Source organism: Lithobates pipiens, unplaced genomic scaffold, assembly GCF_037356315.1.
Source record: "Lithobates pipiens isolate NorthernLeopardFrog02 unplaced genomic scaffold, aLitPip1_a1.2 Scaffold_22, whole genome shotgun sequence".
In the NCBI taxonomy this organism is placed as follows: domain Eukaryota; kingdom Metazoa; phylum Chordata; class Amphibia; order Anura; family Ranidae; genus Lithobates; species Lithobates pipiens.
Window position 1 is genome coordinate 100,863,061 of NW_027507784.1, and position 20,497 is coordinate 100,883,557.

Consider the following 20,497-nt stretch of genomic DNA (forward strand, 5'->3'; position numbering starts at 1 on the left):
TGGATGCCTGGGCGAAGGTATCAGTCACCAGTGTAATCCGAGCTTTCAAGAAGTCTGGAATTATCACTGAACAGCTAAGTACCGGTACCGATGACGGCAACGAGACTGACTCGGATACTGATGAGAATGATGAGAGGGATACGGGCGTGCTTGATGCCGAAATCGCCCAATTGTTAAACTCAGACACTGAAGATGAAGAATTTGATGGATTTGCGGGAGAAGAATAAAGTGAAAAAGTGAGTGTCTGGTTTTGTACGGTATTCACCGGTAACTGAACAGTGTTAAGAGTTATTGAAGAATAAAGTGAAAAAGTGAGTGTCTGGTTTTGTATTTAACTGAACAGTGTTAAGAGTTATTGTTATAGACCATTTTATGGTTATTGCTAAAGAGTTGAATAAAATTTGACTTACAGTACCGCATCCGAGTTGTGTTTCATTAAATGTGCCTTATAATCCAGTGCGCCTTATAGTCCGGTGCGCCTTATATATGGAAATATCCATTTTATCAGCCGGTCATTGCCAGTGCGCCTTATAGTCCGAAAAATACGGTAAATCAATCCCTAGGTGTGATTCCAGCCTACCATTAATTCCCAGAGAATAATGGCATTTTAGGAGGTAGTTCCAAGGCTACTGAGAAGCTCCAGGCTGCCCACCTCACTCCCTGTTTAACTCTGATGAGTCCACCTGCACATAAGGACTGTTTCAGTTCTAGCTCAAGCCTAGCATTGATTATTTGGCTAATCTAAAACAATATTGCTCCCTGTCTCTGGATGAATCACTACCCTGTACACTCGAATCCCATTTTTGCAACAGGTATGTCATCAAACACCCAGCTTGTAAAGATGGCACAGCTGTAAACATTTTAGAAAAAGAGGGCAATCACCAGTCTGTAAATTGAACCTTGATCCCTGCTGACCTCTTCTGCTGGCCTGTCTGCGCTTACAGCAGGGCCTGTGCTTGGGTTGTGTGTTGCTGCACACATCTGTGCCACATCCTTCACTTCTAGGCTAAATATAGCCAGCCTACAAAGCTGCAGAGCTCGTGGAACTATAAATTCCAGCATGCCCCAACAGCTAAAAGCCCCGTTTATTATATCGCCCTGGAGCTTGCAATGGACAGATTGCAGCCGACCACATTTTGTGCTTTTCTTCAGGAGGAATCGTTCTGTTATACTTGTACATTTATATATGTTTATATATTTTTCCCACATGGTTTGTAGAACTTAGAAAATGCAATTAATTATTTTTATGCACCAATCCTCAAGTTAAAAAAAAAAATGTGTGATATATGAAGCTCTTCTACCATTCTTAGTGTACAATTTCAGACTTGTAATGGAGGTGACTCTATTTTTATTTTATTTTTTATATCTCCATATACCGTAATTTTCTCCAGCTTTACTAGGACAGATCTTGTGGATATGATGCAATAACATATTTTGAAATGTATGTATTAGGTGTGATGCAACATATCTGTACATTTTAAACAAATTATGTTATGAATTAGCATTGTGTAATTATAACCAATAATTATATCATTTATATTTTTTAGCCAATAATTTGGAATAGTGATCCAAATAAAAGGCTGCAAAGTACAGTAATTCGCCTTTAATCACACATTGATTACTGTATTCAAGGACAGTAGGTGGAGCCATGCAAATCATTCTTTTATGCTCCAGGGGCCAGCTATGTATCTCCCTCATTATAAATTATTCCCTGTTTTTATCTTACAAATTAAAAATTAGATTTTTTTTATAAAACCAGCACCAATTTTGCACAGGTTTTGTAAATAATGTTTTTGCATGGCCAGATGCTGTGAAACACAATTGTTCTCGATCATCTAAATATGTAAACATTTTGTAGCTCTGTGCCTTTTACACGTCTTGATATCTACAGCTAGATATTTCTAAAAAGACATCCATATATTTTCTGACTTGAATTTTATTCTCTGCTTCAAATATCCATTATTTCGGGTTGGCGGGGTCATTTCTTTCTTTCTTTTTTTTTTTTTTTTTATTTAAGATGTGGCAATATCCCCCCTCCATGTTGATTAATATAGTGTTAATCTCTCTTGCCTGGTTATAATTTCCATCCCTTTGAGTCACATCTGCAGAAAGGAATGTGTTTATATTATATATTTACTGAATTAGTTAACCAAGCAAATTAGTTTAACTCCCCATGCCTCCCACCCCCATTGAGCATTGCAGTTACCACCTAATGGAAATCCAGATCAGCATCTTTTTCTGTAAGTCATAATTCATTTCTTCTTTCTTCTAGAACCCATTATAATGGAGGGCTCTCCTGATTTGAGGATCCTCAAGGACAAATGGACAGCAGTGTCACTGGACAAAAAAAGGTGATCAGCGTCAATATGTCTGTTAACTATTTAACTCCTGGATGATAACTTACCTGTTTGCCTTTTTTTTTTTTTTGTTATTTTTTTTTTTAGTCTTTTCTTTTCTAATGCTTGACAAATATGTTTTCCAGGTCAGCCCAGTTTGAACATACCATCATAATTACATCACTAGGAGCTGAAATCCTAACCAAAGCACCAGAAGAAGACTAGGAAAATCTCTTCGCAAGGCGTGTTTAATAAAAGCAACTGTGATTTTAAAAAAAAAAGTGCTTATAACAACCAATTCGATTTCTGTTTGCATCAGTTTAGTGCAGTCAGAGTTTAATGCTGATTGGTTGCTATGGACTGCTGTACTCAGTGTATTGCTTTCTGCAAAGACAAATATGATGTATTTTCATAATATTTTCATAATAAAGCCATAAAGGCTAATGTGCATTTGGTTGATTTTAGTACACAATGGGGAGATTTACTAAAACTGGAGCACTGAGAATCTGGTGCAGCTGTGCATGGTAGCCAATCGGCTTCTAACTTGCGTGTGGCTGTGGGAATCGCAGCGATACTTGCCACCACCCGCAGTGAAAACGCACTGCTCTTAAGAGACGTGTGGGGCTGCCATTAATTCTGAATGATACCCCCCCACACATTTCAGTCCGCGGCCACATTTTTGAAAAGGTGCATGCACCATCATTCATTTGAATTTATTCATTTAACTGGGTTGCCATGCCTGCGCAGATGCGGGCCGTAAAAAAAACGCTAAGTTGTGAACCTGGTGTTAAGCTTTGGCAATAAAACCTGGAAGCTAATTGAGTTGCGCCAGATTTTTCACACTCCAATTTTAGTAAATAACTCCCAAGAGGGGAGATTTACTAAAACTGGTGAATCAGAATTTGGTGCAGCTGTGCATGGTAGCCAATCAGCTTCTACCTTCAGTGTTTAATTAAGCTTTGACAATAAAACCTGGAAGCTGATTGGTTTCTATGAAGAGCTGCACTGGATTTTGCACTCTCCAGTTTTAGTAAATAACACACACTCTGCTCCCCTATCTGTACATATCTGTGTAGATTTTTCTATTTTCCAGATGTATGATATGTATTTATAAATTGCACACACTGAATTTTGTAACACCTTTAAATCAGTGTTCCCTTTGTCTACCTGGCTCAGTAATAAAGATGCTTTTACACTGTAAAATCATGGATTCCATTTGCATCATTTCAGTATTTTTTATTGTTTTAGACCGTATTATCATGTTTGTATTTTTGCCGTATATGTCAATTTAGCAGCCATGAGGGTTTATTTATTAAAACTGGAGAGTGAAAAAATCTGATGCAGTTGTGCATGGTAACCAATCAGCTTCTACCTTCACAGTGCTTAATTACACTTTGACAATAAGACCTGTAAGCTGATTGGCTTCTATGCAGAGCTGCACCAGATTTTGCATTCTCCAGTTTTAGTAAATAGCCCTCAACAGGGGAGATTTACTAAACTGGTACACTCAGAATCTGGTCCAGCTGTGCATGGTAGCCAATCAGCTTCTACCTTCACAGTGTTAAATGAATAGTAGAATTATAGGCAAAACTTTTTTTTTTTAAGACCCTTTTCACACTTGGGCCGCGTTGGCGCTAAAGCGCTGCTTGTTTTAGAGGCTCTTTTTTGGCCCCTAGCGGGCGCTTTTAACGCCAGAGAAGGGGTTAAAAACTCCAGCGTTGCAGTGCTTCCAAAGCATTGCCCATTCATTCCAATGGGCAGAGCGTTTTGGGCTAAGTACAACACTCCCAAACCACCCAAAAGATACTGCTTGCAGGACTTTTCATAACGTCCCACAAGCGCAACGCCCCAGTGTGAAAAGTCACACTTAAATGAATGGGAGGCGGTATTCAGGCGCTTTGCAGAGGCTATTTCCAGCGCCTGAAAACCGTCCCAGTGTGAAAGGGGTCTTAATACAGCAAGGTAGGGTTATAACCCCTCTCAGATTATTTTTTTCACTGTATCCCATTGTGAAACTTTCCCGTCACTTCCTGTCCCATAACCAAAACAGGAAGTGAGAGTTAATCCCTGAAAATTAAAGTAATTCCCCAGGTCCCCAGATCTAGTGTCCCCAGTGGAAGATTTCCCCTCTAATACTTTTCTGGGGACAACCCAAAATTTGTGATTTTCTTTTACTTTCAATGATAATAGTAAACCGAATAAATAAAGAGGGTGAATCTCCTTAATGGGGTACAGACAGCAATAAAAACTGACAAGTGTTCTAATCCCTCTGCACGCTATTCAAAACTAAAAAAAAAAAGTTTTGTCTTTAGTTATATTTTAAGCTTTGACAATAAAACCTGTAAGTGGGTTGGCTTCTATGCAGAGGTGCACCAGATTTTGCATTCTCCAGTGTTCTTACTCAATTTTCTTTAGATTTACCTTCAACTATGTAGTGCAAGAGCCTGCCTGATTGCATACAAAATTGAAAGTGTTTAGGTTTGACCTCCTATTGATATGGTTTTGGTAAATCTAAAGGAAAGTTGTACAAGAAAATGGTATAATGTATGGCCAGCCATAGTAAATAACCCGCAACATGGGTGATTTACTAAACGGGTGCACTCAGAATCTGGTGTACTTGTGCATGGTAGCCAAACAGCTTCCACCTCAGTGTTTAAGCATTGGAAAAAAAGAAAACCCGCCGCTCCAGGTGAGATAAGGAAGCCTAATGATCCAGCAGGTGCTCGGTAATGACTAAGCGCACGTGAAGTGTGCGAAACTTGTCTACCCAGCATTCTGATGCCTGTCATTTTTGGGATGTCCAAATAAAGAGGATTGTGATCTACAGTGGTGTGCTGCCATTTCTTCTAATTTAATTAACCACTTCAGCCCCGAAAGAATCGACCCCTTTCCTAACCAGAGCACTTTTTGCGATTCGGCACTGCGTCGCTTTAACTGACAATTGCGCAGTTGTGCGATGTGGCTCACAAACAAAATTTACATCCTTTTTGTCCACAAATAGAGCTTTCTTTTGGTGGTATTTGATCGCCTCTGCGTTTTTTTTTTTTTTTTTGTGCTATAAACAAAATAACAGTGACAATTTAGAAAAAAAAATACATTATTTTTTACTTTTTGTTATAATATGCCCCAAAAATATATTATTTTTTTCCTCAGTTTAGGCTGATTCTTCTACATATTTTTGGTAAAAAAAAAAAAATCACAATAAGCATATATTGATTGGTTTGTGCAAAAGTTATAGCACCTACAAAATAGGGGATCGATTTTATAGCATATTTTTTTATTAGTAATGGCAGCGATCTGAGATTTTTATTGTGACTGCAACATTATGGTGGACACATCGGACAATTTTGACACATTTTTGGAACCATTGGCATTAATGCAGTGATCAGTGCGATTAAAAATGCACTGATTACTGTAAAAATGTCACTGGCAGTGAAGGGGTTAACACTAGGGGGCGATCTAGGGGTTAACTGTGTTCCCTGGGAGGTGACTCTAACTGAAGCGGGAAGGGACTGACTAAAGGAAGTGACGGATAGTGGTTCCTAGCTAATAGGAACAAACGATCTGTCACTCCTGTCAGAACAGAACAGGGAAGTGTGTGCTTACCCTCATCCATGTTCTGTGTTTCTTGGTCACAATCGCTCATGGGCGGTCATCACGACTGTCAGCCACAAGCATCGGCACCACCAGCATCAGCACCCCAAGCTGTGCACCAGCTATACGGACGCCGCAAGCCAACGTACAGTTACGTTGTTTCGCGCAGGGGAGCCAACCTGCCGCAGTAAAACTGCGACGGCTGGTCCGGAAGAGGTTAAGCATCGACAATAAGGCAGGCCATACTTTATATAATTTTCTAGTAAATTTACCAAAATGTATCCTTGCACTACGTAGTTGAAGATAAATCTAAAGGAAATTGAACAAGAAAATTGCATAGTGTATAGCCAGATGTTGGTTTCTATGCAGAGCTGCACTGGATTTTGCACTCTCCAGTTTTAGTAAATAACACACACTCTGCTCCCCTATCTGTACATATCAGTGTAGATTTTTCTATTTTCCAGATGTATGATATGTATTTATAAATTGCACACACTGAATTTAATTTTTGAACACCTTTGAATCAGTATTCCTTTTGTCCACCTGGCTCAGTAATAAAGATTCTTTTATACCGTAAAATCATGGACTCGGTTTGTGTCATTTTAATATATATTTTTACTGGTTTTAGATTTATTTATTTATTGTTTTATATTCAAGACATACAAAAATACACAAATTACATGATAAACAATCTAAAACAATACATTTTGTTGTTTTAAATTGTTTTCTAAAAATTGTTTTAGATTGTTTATCGTGTCATTATTGTATTTTTTGTGTGTATGTCATTTTCCCAGCAATTATTTATTAAATTTTTATTGTGTGTTATAGGTACCTTTTTTGTTTTGGGTTGTGCTTATTTAGGAAATCATTGCAAAATGTCAAGAAATGCCCTTTTGCTTAAAAAGAAAAAAAAAAAAAAAAATCTGCATCAAACGTGTATGTTTGGAGAAAAATAATAGCTCCAAAAAAAATGTAATAGAGGGAAAAGAAGGAATAATGTGCAGATCGGGCTGGTGGAGGTAATGCATGGAGTGTGTAATTAGGAAGCTGCTAATCAGGCTGCAGGAATGTGAGCGCTTTTCATTTGGTATTCAAATTGGACTTCAGAGACCGCTAACCAGCCTCTGGGATCCAGTCCAAGCTCACAGCTCAGCCCTATCTACTCCTCATCTGCACATTGTGATCGCCTGCTCCTGATTAGTAATCACATTTTATTTTATTCGTTTTTGGATATAAAAAAAAGTCTGGCTGCTGTAGGTCAAGCAATGTCCTATTTGCAGCTTATTTAATAACCTCAGTGTAAAAAATGACAGACAAGACACAGTCCAATGATGACTTTATTGTATGTAACGCAGGAGTTGACATTTAGAACATGCAAGAATTGTAAAAAAAATAAATAAAAAGGAAAAAATCAATAACCTTTCAAAATGATCAATCACAGAGCTTTGCAGATCCTTCATTAAACAGCAGATTTTTTATTATTATTATTATTATTATTTTTAATCATTATATAATTTTCCCTCTTCACATATTTTCATTTTCTCTAATCTCTATTACCACTTTAGTTGCTGTTTATGATAAAATTTGTAGCAAACAGATTGCAATTTTATTTTCCAATTTGTGTCCTGTGAGTTTAGTAATGGATGTATTTGAATATAATGGTGGTTTAATGTTGGCAGATCCGTGTTCAGGTGAGAAAAGTGTGACAAGGAGTTGTTTGCGATCAGTCGCACCGATTGTATCTGATCGCTCAGTGTGTGTTGCTTTGTGAGCTCGTGTTCCCCTGTTAGGAATGTATGAAGAGTGTACCCACTGATACGGTAACAAGCTGTTTATGGAGCAGCAATTACAGAGGTGGTGCGAATTATTATCCCCATTTCAAATTCTTAATTAAAAAAATGCGGCTAATAAATAGGAAATGGGCTGTCGTATTCCGATTATTAGTCCGTGAAGGTCCCACGATCTAGTCTAAGGGGGTCTTTACTACATTTTCTAATAATTGTAGTCCCATTGCCTGTGGACAGAAAGGCTTCAGTCATCAAGGTCAGGAAATGCTGGGACTTGTAGTGCCACATAAGTTGTGATGGGACATTGCACATGGGCACCTTGTGATTTGTGACAGGTAACATTAACCCCTTGCTTTCTGGTAGATGTCACTTATAGACCTCAAACCTTGAGTTCCATTTAAAGAATGAGCAATATATGAGAATCGACCCTCTATAGATAGTGATGTCCTGGAGCTCTTATTTCAGGGAGCCATGGGCACCTCTCATACTTCATTATTTGATATATCATGTGAAATAAAAGATCTTCATAATTAAAAAAAAAGTGTTTGTGTTTATATAGTTACAGGCATACCCCACTTTTAAGTACACATTGGGGTTTATTTACTAAAGCTGAAATCAGGCTCACTTCTGCATGGAAACCAATCATCTTCCAGGTTTTATTACCAAAGCTTAATTGAACAAGCTGGGGTTAGAAGCTCATTGGTTTCTATGCAGAAGTGAGCCTGATTTTGCACTTTCCAGCTTTAGTAAATAAACCCCATTGTGCACTTAAAAGTGGGGTATGCCTGTATAGGGCATGTATATGTGTCCCAGAGATACTACAGACATCCTATTACTATTTATTGCAAAAAGTTCTGACTTTTTTTCTACTAGTCATTCAGGTTTATTTACTAAAGCGTGCGAGTGCAAAATCTGGTGCAGTTCTGCAAAAGAAACCAATCAGCTTCCAGGTTTTATTGTAAACGCCTAATTTAACAAGCTGAAGTTGGAAGCTGATTGGCTACTATTGTACCGGATTCTGCATTCTCCAGTCTTAGTACCACAACCCCACTGTGGCTAATGAAAGAGAACCGTTCAGAAATACACACACCTGTTGTACAGATTTATTCACTACAATAACATTATGCACTCGACCACTCTCACCGTTTTTTAAAATTAATAATAGAACTCTTGGTGCCTCCATGTTGAATCATTCTCTGCAGGAGCCAGGCACAGAGCAGTGCTGAGCTGTCAATCTTCATGCAAGTCCTCTGCAGCTGATTGGCTGCCCTGTCTGTTTACATAAAAAGCACAAAACCTCATTTATTTTTCACTGCCGATCACTTGGCGGTGTAAATGTGAAAATTAGGAGCAGATTGTGTCTGTCTGCTCTACAAGACTCTGGCCTTGTCTCACACCTAACCAATTTGCTTTATGTTTATGTAAACCCAATCATAAAATCGTATATAAGATGTAACATCTTAATAGCATTTTAAATGTTTTTAAAACCTGCAGCTTTTATTAAATATATATATATATGGTTATCCTAGAAGGAAGGTTCTTTTGGGGGGGGGGGGGGCGCTTCCTGATATAGGGGGACAACTCTCTGTCCCTGTCTGCTAATTTGAGCTCCTCTGTTGTCACTCTGTCACCAAGGCTTGCAGTGGAAACTACAAGTGGTCCTTTTCCACACACATTACACATTGAGGGTTATTTACTAAAGGAAAATCCACTTTGCACTGCAAGTGCACTTAAAAATACACTAAAAGTGCACTTGGAAGTAAAGTCGCTGTAGATCGGAGGGGGGCATGCAAGGAAAACGAAAAACAGCATTTTAGCTGGCACATGATTGTATGGTAAAATCAGCAGAGCTTCCCCTCATTTCAGATCTACCCCTTAGATTTGGGGCGACTGCACTTCCAAGTGCACTTTCAGTGTAAAGTGGATTTGCCTTTCGTAAATAGCCCCCATTGCCATGTCTATTAGATTGTAAGCTCTTCTGAGCAGGGCCCTCTTAATCCTTTTGTATTTTATTGTATTCTAACTGTATTGTCTCCTTTTACATTGTAAAGGCTGCCTAAATGGTTGGCGCTATATAAATCCTGAAAAATAATAATAATAATTGTCATGGTCCACCATTGTGTTCATCAGGAAACGATCCCTTGAGGAAAGGCATGTAGGTGGCTACAGAGAGCAACAGATCAACAGCACTGAGATGCAACATTTGAAAATTAAAGTAAAAACAATTATTTTTTTTATTATTATTATTTAAATAAAAATGCAAAAATGTAGAACAGTGCAAATGATAATTAAGTAGCAGTTTACTTGTGATGATTTCACATCCTGAAATTTATATTTTTAGATAAACAGAGTTAATTGTATTATTAATCTAACCTCTACATTGAGATTGTGTTTCGGGAAAGAAAAGGGGGTGGAGCCAAGGATGTACTGTCTGCTGTCACCTTTATGACAAATTGTATTTTAAGGACCTTTATAACAAACTTGGCATGTTTTTAATGAGACACACATGCTTCCTTGTATATGACAGTTTATATATATTTTTTTTCCTTGTCCCTTTAACACTTGAAGCCATAAGATCTTATAGTGAAACAACAACAACAAAAACATGTGTGACCAGTATGTTAGTCCTTTTTATTATTTTTATTTTTAGAAAGGGTCAGTTTCTTAATTGCAGCCTTTACATTGATATAATCTCATACTCAGGAAAATAGTAATAATGTTCCATGTCACTGCTTACAGCACACAAACAGATGACTGGTGTCACCTAGCACTAGCAGTAATCTGGGCAGCAATCAGCTAATACACAGGAACTCATCCCAATCACTGGGAGCTTTGTATTTTATGGCTTCTGTATAAAACAAGCAGAATTACAAATCCCTTTACCTGGTCAGAGTGAATGATCACTGCTCCCTGCACCAAGACTCTATACATTAATCTGTCTTTTATGGTGACACCTAGTCTTTACAATGCCAGGTCCCCCCCCCCCTTTACAACAGGCCAGCTCCCTCTCTGCTATCAGGCAGTACTATGTACTTTATAAAGCTAAAGATTGAATTATTAGGATATCAATATCACAGCAATACAGTGTGATCCCATCGCCTGACCACAGCCTGGCACAAGCTGGAATGGTGATAGCGGTGCTGCAAGTTCAGCTGAGCAGGATTAAATCCCAGGCTGTTTAATAGTGAAAGGCAGCATGTTGCTATTATTGTTAAATATATGGCTAATTATGCGTATGAAAATTAAACATCAGTGTTATGCTAATGAGGCCGCTTCAGCTGGGGATCAGAGCACTTGAGACTAGCATTTAATCAAATGAATCAGGAGCAATACAGCTGCACGTGAGAACCAGTTCTACAGGATCATTGTGCCACGTACAGTCACCACCGAATTAGGGAAGAAACCATTACCGGCGCTCCCTAATTATCTCCTACAAGGCAGGAATCTCCCCGAGCCGACAATACAAAACCCAATACTGACTACAGCACCCGGGGCATGGCCTGGGCATCGCTACACTGGACCTGTCCGTATATGGGAAACAACAATAGCTGCTACATGGAATATATATATATATATATATATATATATATATTGGTGTATATGACTTTATGATTGTAATAGCATTACTGAATGAATACAGCTGTCCTGGGATACAATAATGGCCATAATGTGTACTATTTTACTGTCAAAATGAGCTTCAACTATAATATATATAAAATTATTACTTATTGTGCTAATGTATATTCATATATGGTGCTTATATTTAACAACACAGGATTTACACAGCCATGGGTAACATGCATGTAAAGTATAATGTAACCATAACATTCATTATATATATATATATATATATATATATATATATATATATATACACACACACACAAACACTGCGCCTTGTTACACCTGTAATTGTGTGATTATAAGAAGTGTCTTTAGTATACAAACCCAATCAGCACGTGTGCGTATAATATATATATATATATATATATATATATATATATATATATATATATATATATATATATGTGTGTGTGTGTGTGTATATGTGCCTTAAAGTACCATATTCTAGGTAGGTAGTTAGGTAGGCAGCCGCCTGCTGTGCAAAATCATGTATAGAATATGTTAAATACACACATATAAATATATATATATATATATATATAATGTATAGCAAGACTTGTGTCATCGGTAGAAGGCATATATATATATATATATATATATATATATATATTGCAAAGCAGGCATCTACCCATCTACTTACCTGTATATTATGTTACCTAAAAAAGTCTATGTGTGTATATATACAATAGTGTTATTATTATAGTATTGTTTCCATACTATAATAAATGAAATGTACTTCTTATTATGACTATATATTTGGATATGTGCCATTTGTGATTGTACAATGCTCACCACCGATGCAAAGCAAGCATTCAATTACCTAAGTTTAAACATGATTACATTTTAATAAAATAATTTCATTGCCCAATGCCTGTGCTCTTTATGTATTGATCCTCCCAGTTCCTCCATGGAGGGGTAGGTGTGCAGGAGCCATGAAAGGTGCTCTTATTTGCAAGTTTTGCGTGTCTGGTGGTAGGACCCCACTCCCTGGAGTAATTAGGACATGTGGGTTATGGGGTCACTGGGTTGAGCAGAGCAGATCTTAGGGGGTCACTGGAGTGTGCAGAGCAGATCTTAGGGGGTCACTGGGGTGTACAGATCAGATCTTAGGGGGGTCACTGGGGTGTGCACAGCAGATCTTAGGGAGTCACTGGGGTGTACAGATCAGATCTTAGGGGGTCACTGTGGTGTGCAGGGCAGATCTTAGGGGAACACTGGGGTGTACAGATCAGATTTTAGAGGGTGTCTGTGGGGTGTGCATAAAAGATCTAAGGGGGTCACTGGGGTGTACAGATCAGATCTTAGGGGGTCACTGGGGTGTGCAGAGCAGATCTTATGGGTTCACTGGGGTGTACAGGTCAGATCTTAGGGGGTCACTGGGGTGTACAGATCAGATCTTAGGGGGGTCACTGGGTTGAGCAGATCAGATCTTAGGGGGCACTAGGGTGTACAGATCAGATCTTAGGGGGTCACTGGGTTGAGCAGATAAGATCTTAGGGGTCACTAGGGTGTACAGATCAGATCTTAGGGGGTCACTGGGGTGTGCAGAGCAGATCTTAGGGGTTCACTGGGGTGTACAGGTCAGATCTTAGGGGGTCACTGGGGTGTACAGATCAGATCTTAGGGGGTCACTGGGTTGAGCAGATCAGATCTTAGGGGGCACTGGGGTGTACAGATCAGATCTTAGGGGTCACTGGGTTGAGCAGATAAGATCTTAGGGGTCACTAGGGTGTGCAGATCAGATCTTAGGGAGTCACTAGGGTGTACAGATCAGATCTTAGGGGGTCACTGGGGTGTACAGATCAAATCTTAGGGTCGTCACTAAGGTGTGCAGATCATATCTTAGGGGGTCACTGCGTGTACACATCAGATCTTAGGGGGTCACTGGGGTGTACAGATCAGATCTTGGTGGTCACTGGGGTGTAGAGAAGATCTTAGGGGTCACTGGGCTGTACAGATCAGATATTACGGGGTCATTGCTGTGGGTAGATCAGATCTTAGGGGGTCACTGCTGTGTACAGATCTTAGGGGGTCACTGGGGTGTGTAGATTTAGATCTTAGGGGGTCACTGGGGTGTACAGATGTTAGGCGGTCACTGGTGTGTACAGATCAGATCTTAGGGGGTCACTTGGGTGTGTAGATTTAGATCTTAGGGGGTCACTGGGATATACAGATCAGATCTTAGGGGTCACTGGGGTGTACAGATCAGATCTTAGGGGGTCACTGGGGTGTACAGATCAGATCTTAGGGGGGTCACTGGGGTGTACAGATCAGATCTTAGGGGGTCACTGGGTGTACAGATCAGATCTTATGGGGTCACTGGTGTGTACAGATCAGATCTCAGCCCTGGCCAGGCCCATTGAGTCTTGCAGTGTGTGGATGTTTACTGGATGTGACAGATTTTCTCACCGTGTGTGGAGAATTATTATTGCTGTCTTAAATCACAAATTGAGTGGAAAAGTGCTGTGTGGGCGCTTCACTTCGCTGTATTGAACGGCGAAACCCGGGCAATTGTAAAATATGGGAGAAGGAACAAAAATAAACGATGTGGCTGATTAAAACAATCCTTCGCCTTGTGTACCTGATCCCCCCGTGTGTTTGTCCCCCGGTCCCCCAGACTTTTCATTAGTAATGTGTTGTTATAGATGGCAGATCACAGGCCACTGGGAAAAGCCTCCTCTGCTCTTCCGCTCCACGCTCACTCCCCTAGACAGCGAAGCTGCCCCGCGAGGCGCGTTTTAGCCAATGGCAGCGCCCGGATTCAGGCAGCCGACCAATCCGCCGCGCCGCCTCATGAATATGCAAAGCGGGGCTGAGTCAAAGCTCTCGGGCGAGTTTGTGTAGCTGTGCACAGCCTCGCGCCTCTAGGACTTTTTTTTTGCTTTTTTTCCCCTAAAGAGGCAAAACTCCATTTTTTTTCTTATGAATGGAAAGTGAAAAAATCCGATCCGCTTAAATTGGGATCCCTTTTTTTTCCTTCCGGGAGGACCCCCATTGGAAAATTAAAAAAAAAAGGGGGGATCCTTAAAAAAAAAAAAAAAATAAGGCAAAACTATATCCCCCCCTCCCCCCTTTAAAAAAAAAAAATAGAGGCAGGGGGAAAAACCCAGGAAGACAGAAGCAATGACCATGACTACTATGCCAGAAAGTCTGAACAGCCCGGTGTCAGGGAAGGCGGTGTTCATGGAGTTCGGGCCGCCGAACCAGCAGATGCCTCCATCCCCCATGTCCCATGGACATTACTCCATGCACTGCCTGCACTCAGCCCAGCACGACACTTCGTACAGCGGCGCCTCATCCTTCTCCAGACCGCTGGCTTACCCCTATGTGAACTCGGTGAGCAGCCATACTTCTAATCCCTACATCAGTACCGTGCAGCCCTACCCCAACAGCTCCAGCCTCAGCCAGAGCCGCTTAGAGGAGCCAGGTACAGTACAATGGACATCTTCTCTCCCTTCTCTAAAGGCACGACCGAGCGCTCCAGCCGCCGTCCCCCCGCAGCCACACATAGATCTGAGCTCAGCTCAGCATCAGCCCAGATGTGCGCGCATTAGCCTGCCTAATTATTTATTGCGTGGCGCTATAAACAATGTATGCAATTAAGGGTAATTAAACCTAAACTGCAGCATGCTGGAAAGAAAAAAAAATAGAAGCTTGCACTGGCTGCTGGAGCTTTATTTTCTGATTTCTCACACTTGATCTGTTCGCTTATTAGTTGTGTTTTTTTTTCTGTTGTTGTTGTTGTTGTTGAGTTGTCAGTTTTCTACCTGATATTTGCTTGATGTTGTTTTTGGTGTGTGTGCCATGCAGGGGCAGAGACCGAGAAGAGCACGGTGGTGGAAGGTGGAGAGGTTCGCTTTAATGGCAAAGGGAAGAAGATTCGGAAACCAAGGACTATCTATTCCAGTCTGCAGCTACAGGCATTAAATAGGCGCTTCCAGCAGACTCAGTACCTGGCACTGCCCGAGAGAGCGGAGCTGGCAGCCTCCCTGGGACTTACCCAGACACAGGTACCCTCTACTCATTTCATCGGCTTCTTCTATCCACATCCACACCTAACCCACACACCCCTGTGCTTCAACACTTAGGTGGCACGTACCGCTCTTACATACCCTGCTACCCTCCTTACAGATCGGGCTGCCAGGTGACATATACCCCTCATATATACCCGTCATATATGTACCCCTCTTACATACCCTGCTACCCTTCTTACAGATCGGACAGCTGGATGACATATACCCCTCATGTATACCACTCTTATATGTACCCCTCTTACATACCCTGCTACCCTCCTTACAGATCTGGCAGCCAGGTGACATATACCCCTCATATATACCCCTCTTACATACCCTGCTAACCTTATTGCAGATCTGGCACCCAGATGATATATACCCCTCATATATACCCTTCATATACCCTTCTTACATACCCCTCCACCCTTATTACATATCTGGCAGCCAGGTGACATTTACCCCTTATATATACCCTCTTATATACCCTGCTAACCTTATTACAGTTTTGGCAGCCAGGTGACATATACCCCTCTTAGATGTACCCTTCTTACATACCCTTCCACCCTTATTACAGATCTAGTACCCAGATGATATATACCCCTCTTATATGTACCCTTCTTACATTCCCTGCCACCCTTATTACAGATCTGGTACCCAGGTGACATATACCCCTCTTATATGTACCCCTTTTACATACCCTGCCACCCTTATTTGCACCCAGGTGGCATGTATGCCTCTTATATGCACCACAGATCTGGCACTCAGGTGGCATGTACTCCTTTTACATATCCGGTCTACCCTTTTTACAGACCTGCCACTCAGTTGGCATGTATCTTGGCCCTAGGTGGCATATGCCCCTCCTAAATATCCTGGCACCCTTCTTCAAGTCCTGGCACCAAAATGCTTGTCCCAGGACAGGTTTAGCCCTGGCACCTAGGTGGCATTGCCCATATACTCCTCCTAAATATCCTGACACCCAGGTGCCACACATGCCAAAACACTGTTTCATCACATATATTTATTGCCTAGCTCATAATTTGGCATCACTGGCCCCAGTGCCCTTCCTTTTACTTACTAGAACCCAGGTGTCATACAACCCAAACACTCATGTGTGTCATGTGAGTTGGATGCCCCTGGCACTACCTAAGGCTACACTTTAATCTAATCTTAATTTTGGCATAACTTCACTATGCTGACACTATACTATGATCAGTGACACGATTGCATATAGCATTTTTTGGCCTGGTATATATATATATATATATATATATATATATATATATATATATATATATATATATATATATATATAATTCTATTATGATAAAAAAAAAAAGAGTGGCCCAGCTACAAAGCCCTGGGGTGCCAATTAATAGTCGGCATTTGCCTACTACAGCTGCATTGGAATGCCTCCATTTTATTTTTTTATTTAGTTTAATGGCAGCTGATATGTATTTATCTCTGATTATCTCTGATTATTTATAAGAAATGACAATGCTGTCCTTGTGTTTGTGCTTTCTAAACATAAATCATTATAACAGAAAATGTTGGTCTGTTTTGTTCGGTACATTAAGAGCCCTTGAGAGCATTCTAGGCTGGTTTCTAAATGGTTAAGTAAAGTAAGGTGGAGTTTTAAAAGTACAAGTGATGGTATTTTATAACAATCAGTTATATGAACAATCTATCTTGACAGGATACACTGAAGGGATTTTGTTAATTGTATGTTACACGTGCTTGCCAAATTAAATAAAAATAAAACGCACGACAGAAAGCTCTGCACCTAGCCGGGGGCATGTACTGCACACAATGCCCCTTCCATAGTCATGGACCTTCGGTTTTTAAGGAAAAATATATTGCTGCAGATTTAATTAAAATAACTATTAATAAACTTATACTATTTTTAGTTTTCGTTTATTTTTAGCATTAACATCATATAATGGTAATAGCCTATACTATTCATTTAAATAATGTTTTTATTAATAGCATATACATATTATACATATTATAACGGTTTTAGCATACGCCATTTAGTTATAGTTTATCTATACCATGTATTTATTTAGATCATATACATATTGTAATGGTTATAGCACTGACTACATGTTTGTGTGTACCTTACATCATAGCAGATACAATTCTTTATTTTATGGAATTATAAACACCGATTCTGATGTTAATCTTACCACATTATTTAATGATTAAATTAATACCGGGGCAAGCATGAAACTATAAGATATGAATACATAATAAATCATTTACATTCCGTTACATATATATATATATATATATATATATATATATATATATATAAAACATGTACAGGGAAAATAAACTAGAACTATAAAGCTTATGCTGAATAAAAACCCTAATCAGGTATTAATGTATTCATAAACGTGTTTATATATATATATATATATATATATATATATATATATATATATATATATATATATATATAAACATATACATATGTAGATATTCGTATGTGTAGGTAGGAAGCATATTAGAAAAAAAAGGCAACAAATTATGCAGGGACTTGCATTTATGTAGATTTATAATATATATGTAAATGATATGTTGTTGTTTACATGTATGGATACATATGCATGCATATTTATTGTTGTTGAGAATTTGTTTTGGTGTTTTTGGAGATTTTGCTGTTTTGCTGAGTTTTTGTTTAGATGCTGGATTTAACGGTTTGAATCGTTTTTTTCCGTTAGGTGAAGATCTGGTTCCAGAACAAAAGGTCTAAATTCAAGAAACTGATGAAGCAAGGGGGGGCAGCACTGGAAAGCAGCGCCCTAGCTAATGGTAGGTCACTTTCTGCCGGTTCCCCACCAGTGCCCCCGGTATGGAACAGCTCCAGTTCTTCTGGGAAGGCCACCTCTGGGACAGCTTACATTCCAAGCTACACCTCCTGGTACCCATCAGCTCATCAAGAAGCTATGCAGCAGCCTCAGCTGATGTGATCACCTCGGCCAAATCTGCCCAAAGGGACCTTTTTCATAAAACTGCATTGTTATCTGATAAAAGAAAAAAAAAAGAAGCCCACTTTAGAGGAGAAGCTCTGTGCCTTTAATCGTGGTGACTCCAGTGGACAAAGTGGTGGAGCTCACAACATGCAACATGAGGCGGGCTGGTACCCAATAGTTGGCAGAGCACTCTCTACCCATTTTATGCCCAGGCACTGGAGAGCCTGGCAGCCAGAAGTGGAGAATACAGGCATACACACCATACTCTGAGGACAATTGGAAGCAAAGATGTTTGTAGATGGAAGAACAATGACACCGAGCCTCTTATGTCTGTCTTTGTCTCTTGGTAATTCGTGCTCATTCTCCAACCTCTCTCCCCCCACCTATCCAACCCACAATCAGCAAATTCCCCTATAGGAGCCCGTTATTCAATCTCCATGCCAGATGAACTGTCTCAATTTTGGTGGATCAGCAAATTACTTATTTATTGGAGCAAAATATGTGCATCAACACAAATGTGATAAAAAATGCCAGTTTGGCAAACTGGAGTGTTTGATAATAATAAAAAAAAAAGGAATCGAGTTATTGTTAATGCAAAAACAATTGTTAAACTTTTTTTTAATGCTTTGAGGTTGGTACTGTGTGTTTCTGAATTTATTTGTATCACCTTCTGCCCTGTAGTGATGCTATAATCTGTTAATATGGCTTAGACTAAATCGGGCCCGCTTGCCCAATACCTAAATAATGTGATACAGTGCAAAATCTTAGAAAAAGACAATTGGCTTTTGTAGAAAATTCACTTTTAAAATTTGGCATTTTTACCAGTGTCTAGAAATCCAATTAAATCGCCCCCCTCACCCAGTGTGCATATATGAAGCTCCTGCATGCCGGCTATTGGATAACCCACCTATTGCAGTGCAGTATGGTGGTAGTATGAAAAAGTAAATATCTGTAGGACCCCCCCCCCCCCCCCACATCCCTGTACATAATGTTATTAGTGTTCTGTAAAAATGTTGCACAGTTTTTTTTTTGCCCTCTGTTTTGTTCTGCGTGCCTGTAAGTACCCATGATGCTTTTGTGAAATGGAATTTTGACATCTTTGTGAAATTTTGGAATCTGTGATTACTGAGAACCGTTGTGTTTAGTGTTCTTATATGTCAAAAGTTTAGTTTTATATTGAAAATGTTAACTTATTGCTTTGTATCTTAAAGGAAAAAAAAAAATCAAAACACTTTGTAAATAAGTTATAAAAGTTTCTTTAAGACAGTAAAAATGGTTTTGAAAAAGAGGTGGTGTGTTATTCAGTTACTAAAAACCCACTTAATATTGGTTTATTCATTTATTCTATCAGTGGGTAATATTGATTATTTTGATATCTATTTTTTATTTATTTTATGAGTAAGTATTTTTGATAATTTGAATATCTATCTATCTATCTATCTATCTATCTATCTATCTATCTATCTATAGATAGATAGATAGATAGATAGATAGATCTATGTATCTTCCACTTTTAAGTACATAATGGGGTTTATTTACTAACGCTTGGAAGTGCAAAATCAGGCTCACTTCTGCATAGAAACCAATGAGTTTCCAGGTTTTATTACCAAAGCTTAACTGAACAAGCTGGGGTTAGAAGCTCATTGGTTTCTATGCAGAAGTAAGTCTGATTTTGCACTTTCCAGCTTTAGTAAATAAACCCCATTGTGTACTTAAAAGTGGGATATGCCTGTATATATGTGTGTCCTTATTTGTGCAGTCTTATCCAAAACTTTGTTTTGTAACTTTATCCAAACAAAACAAAGTTTGCATTGCACCACCTACTAGATTTTGCAGACTCATAAAAGTGTCAATATTTTTCCCCTGAATTTCTCCTTGGCTTTGACAAACAGTGCTACTTGGGTCAATGAAAGAAGTACCATACATAATAAAATCTGTATTTCACTACATTTTACTAAATTACTAAACAATGAAAGACTGTTTTAAATATGAAGCAAAAAAACAACAACAAAAAAAAAACTTGAGCAAGAATTTAAACAAATAGCCACAATTAAATTTATGTAGACATCACGTGATCTTTTATTTAGGTTCATCCTCAGTATGCAAAGTGACTGGTATAATGTATCACTCCAAGCATGTAATCATGCTGCAAATACAAGTAGTTACAACGT

The 20,497-nt window shown here is 39.2% G+C and overlaps 2 protein-coding genes across 2 annotated transcripts in view; both read left to right on the forward strand.

Annotated features, from left to right (window-relative positions):
* Window positions 1-3,539, forward strand: part of METAP1D (methionyl aminopeptidase type 1D, mitochondrial) — a 333,044-nt gene extending 329,505 nt beyond the window's left edge. Inside the window, exons 9-10 of the mRNA XM_077448002.1 lie at window positions 2,273-2,351; window positions 2,483-3,539. Of these exons, the coding sequence (XP_077304128.1) occupies window positions 2,273-2,351; window positions 2,483-2,561 (158 nt within the window). The 3' untranslated portion in view covers window positions 2,562-3,539. The remainder of the gene's footprint in view (window positions 1-2,272; window positions 2,352-2,482) is intronic.
* A 10,647-nt stretch (window positions 3,540-14,186) lies between these two features.
* Window positions 14,187-19,614, forward strand: DLX1 (distal-less homeobox 1). The gene is made up of 3 exons (XM_077448004.1): window positions 14,187-14,768; window positions 15,152-15,351; window positions 18,075-19,614. Exons 1-3 carry the CDS (start codon window positions 14,465-14,467, stop codon window positions 18,321-18,323), a joined length of 753 nt encoding a protein of 250 aa, XP_077304130.1. The 5' UTR covers window positions 14,187-14,464; the 3' UTR covers window positions 18,324-19,614.
* The last annotated feature ends 883 nt before the right edge of the window (window positions 19,615-20,497 follow it).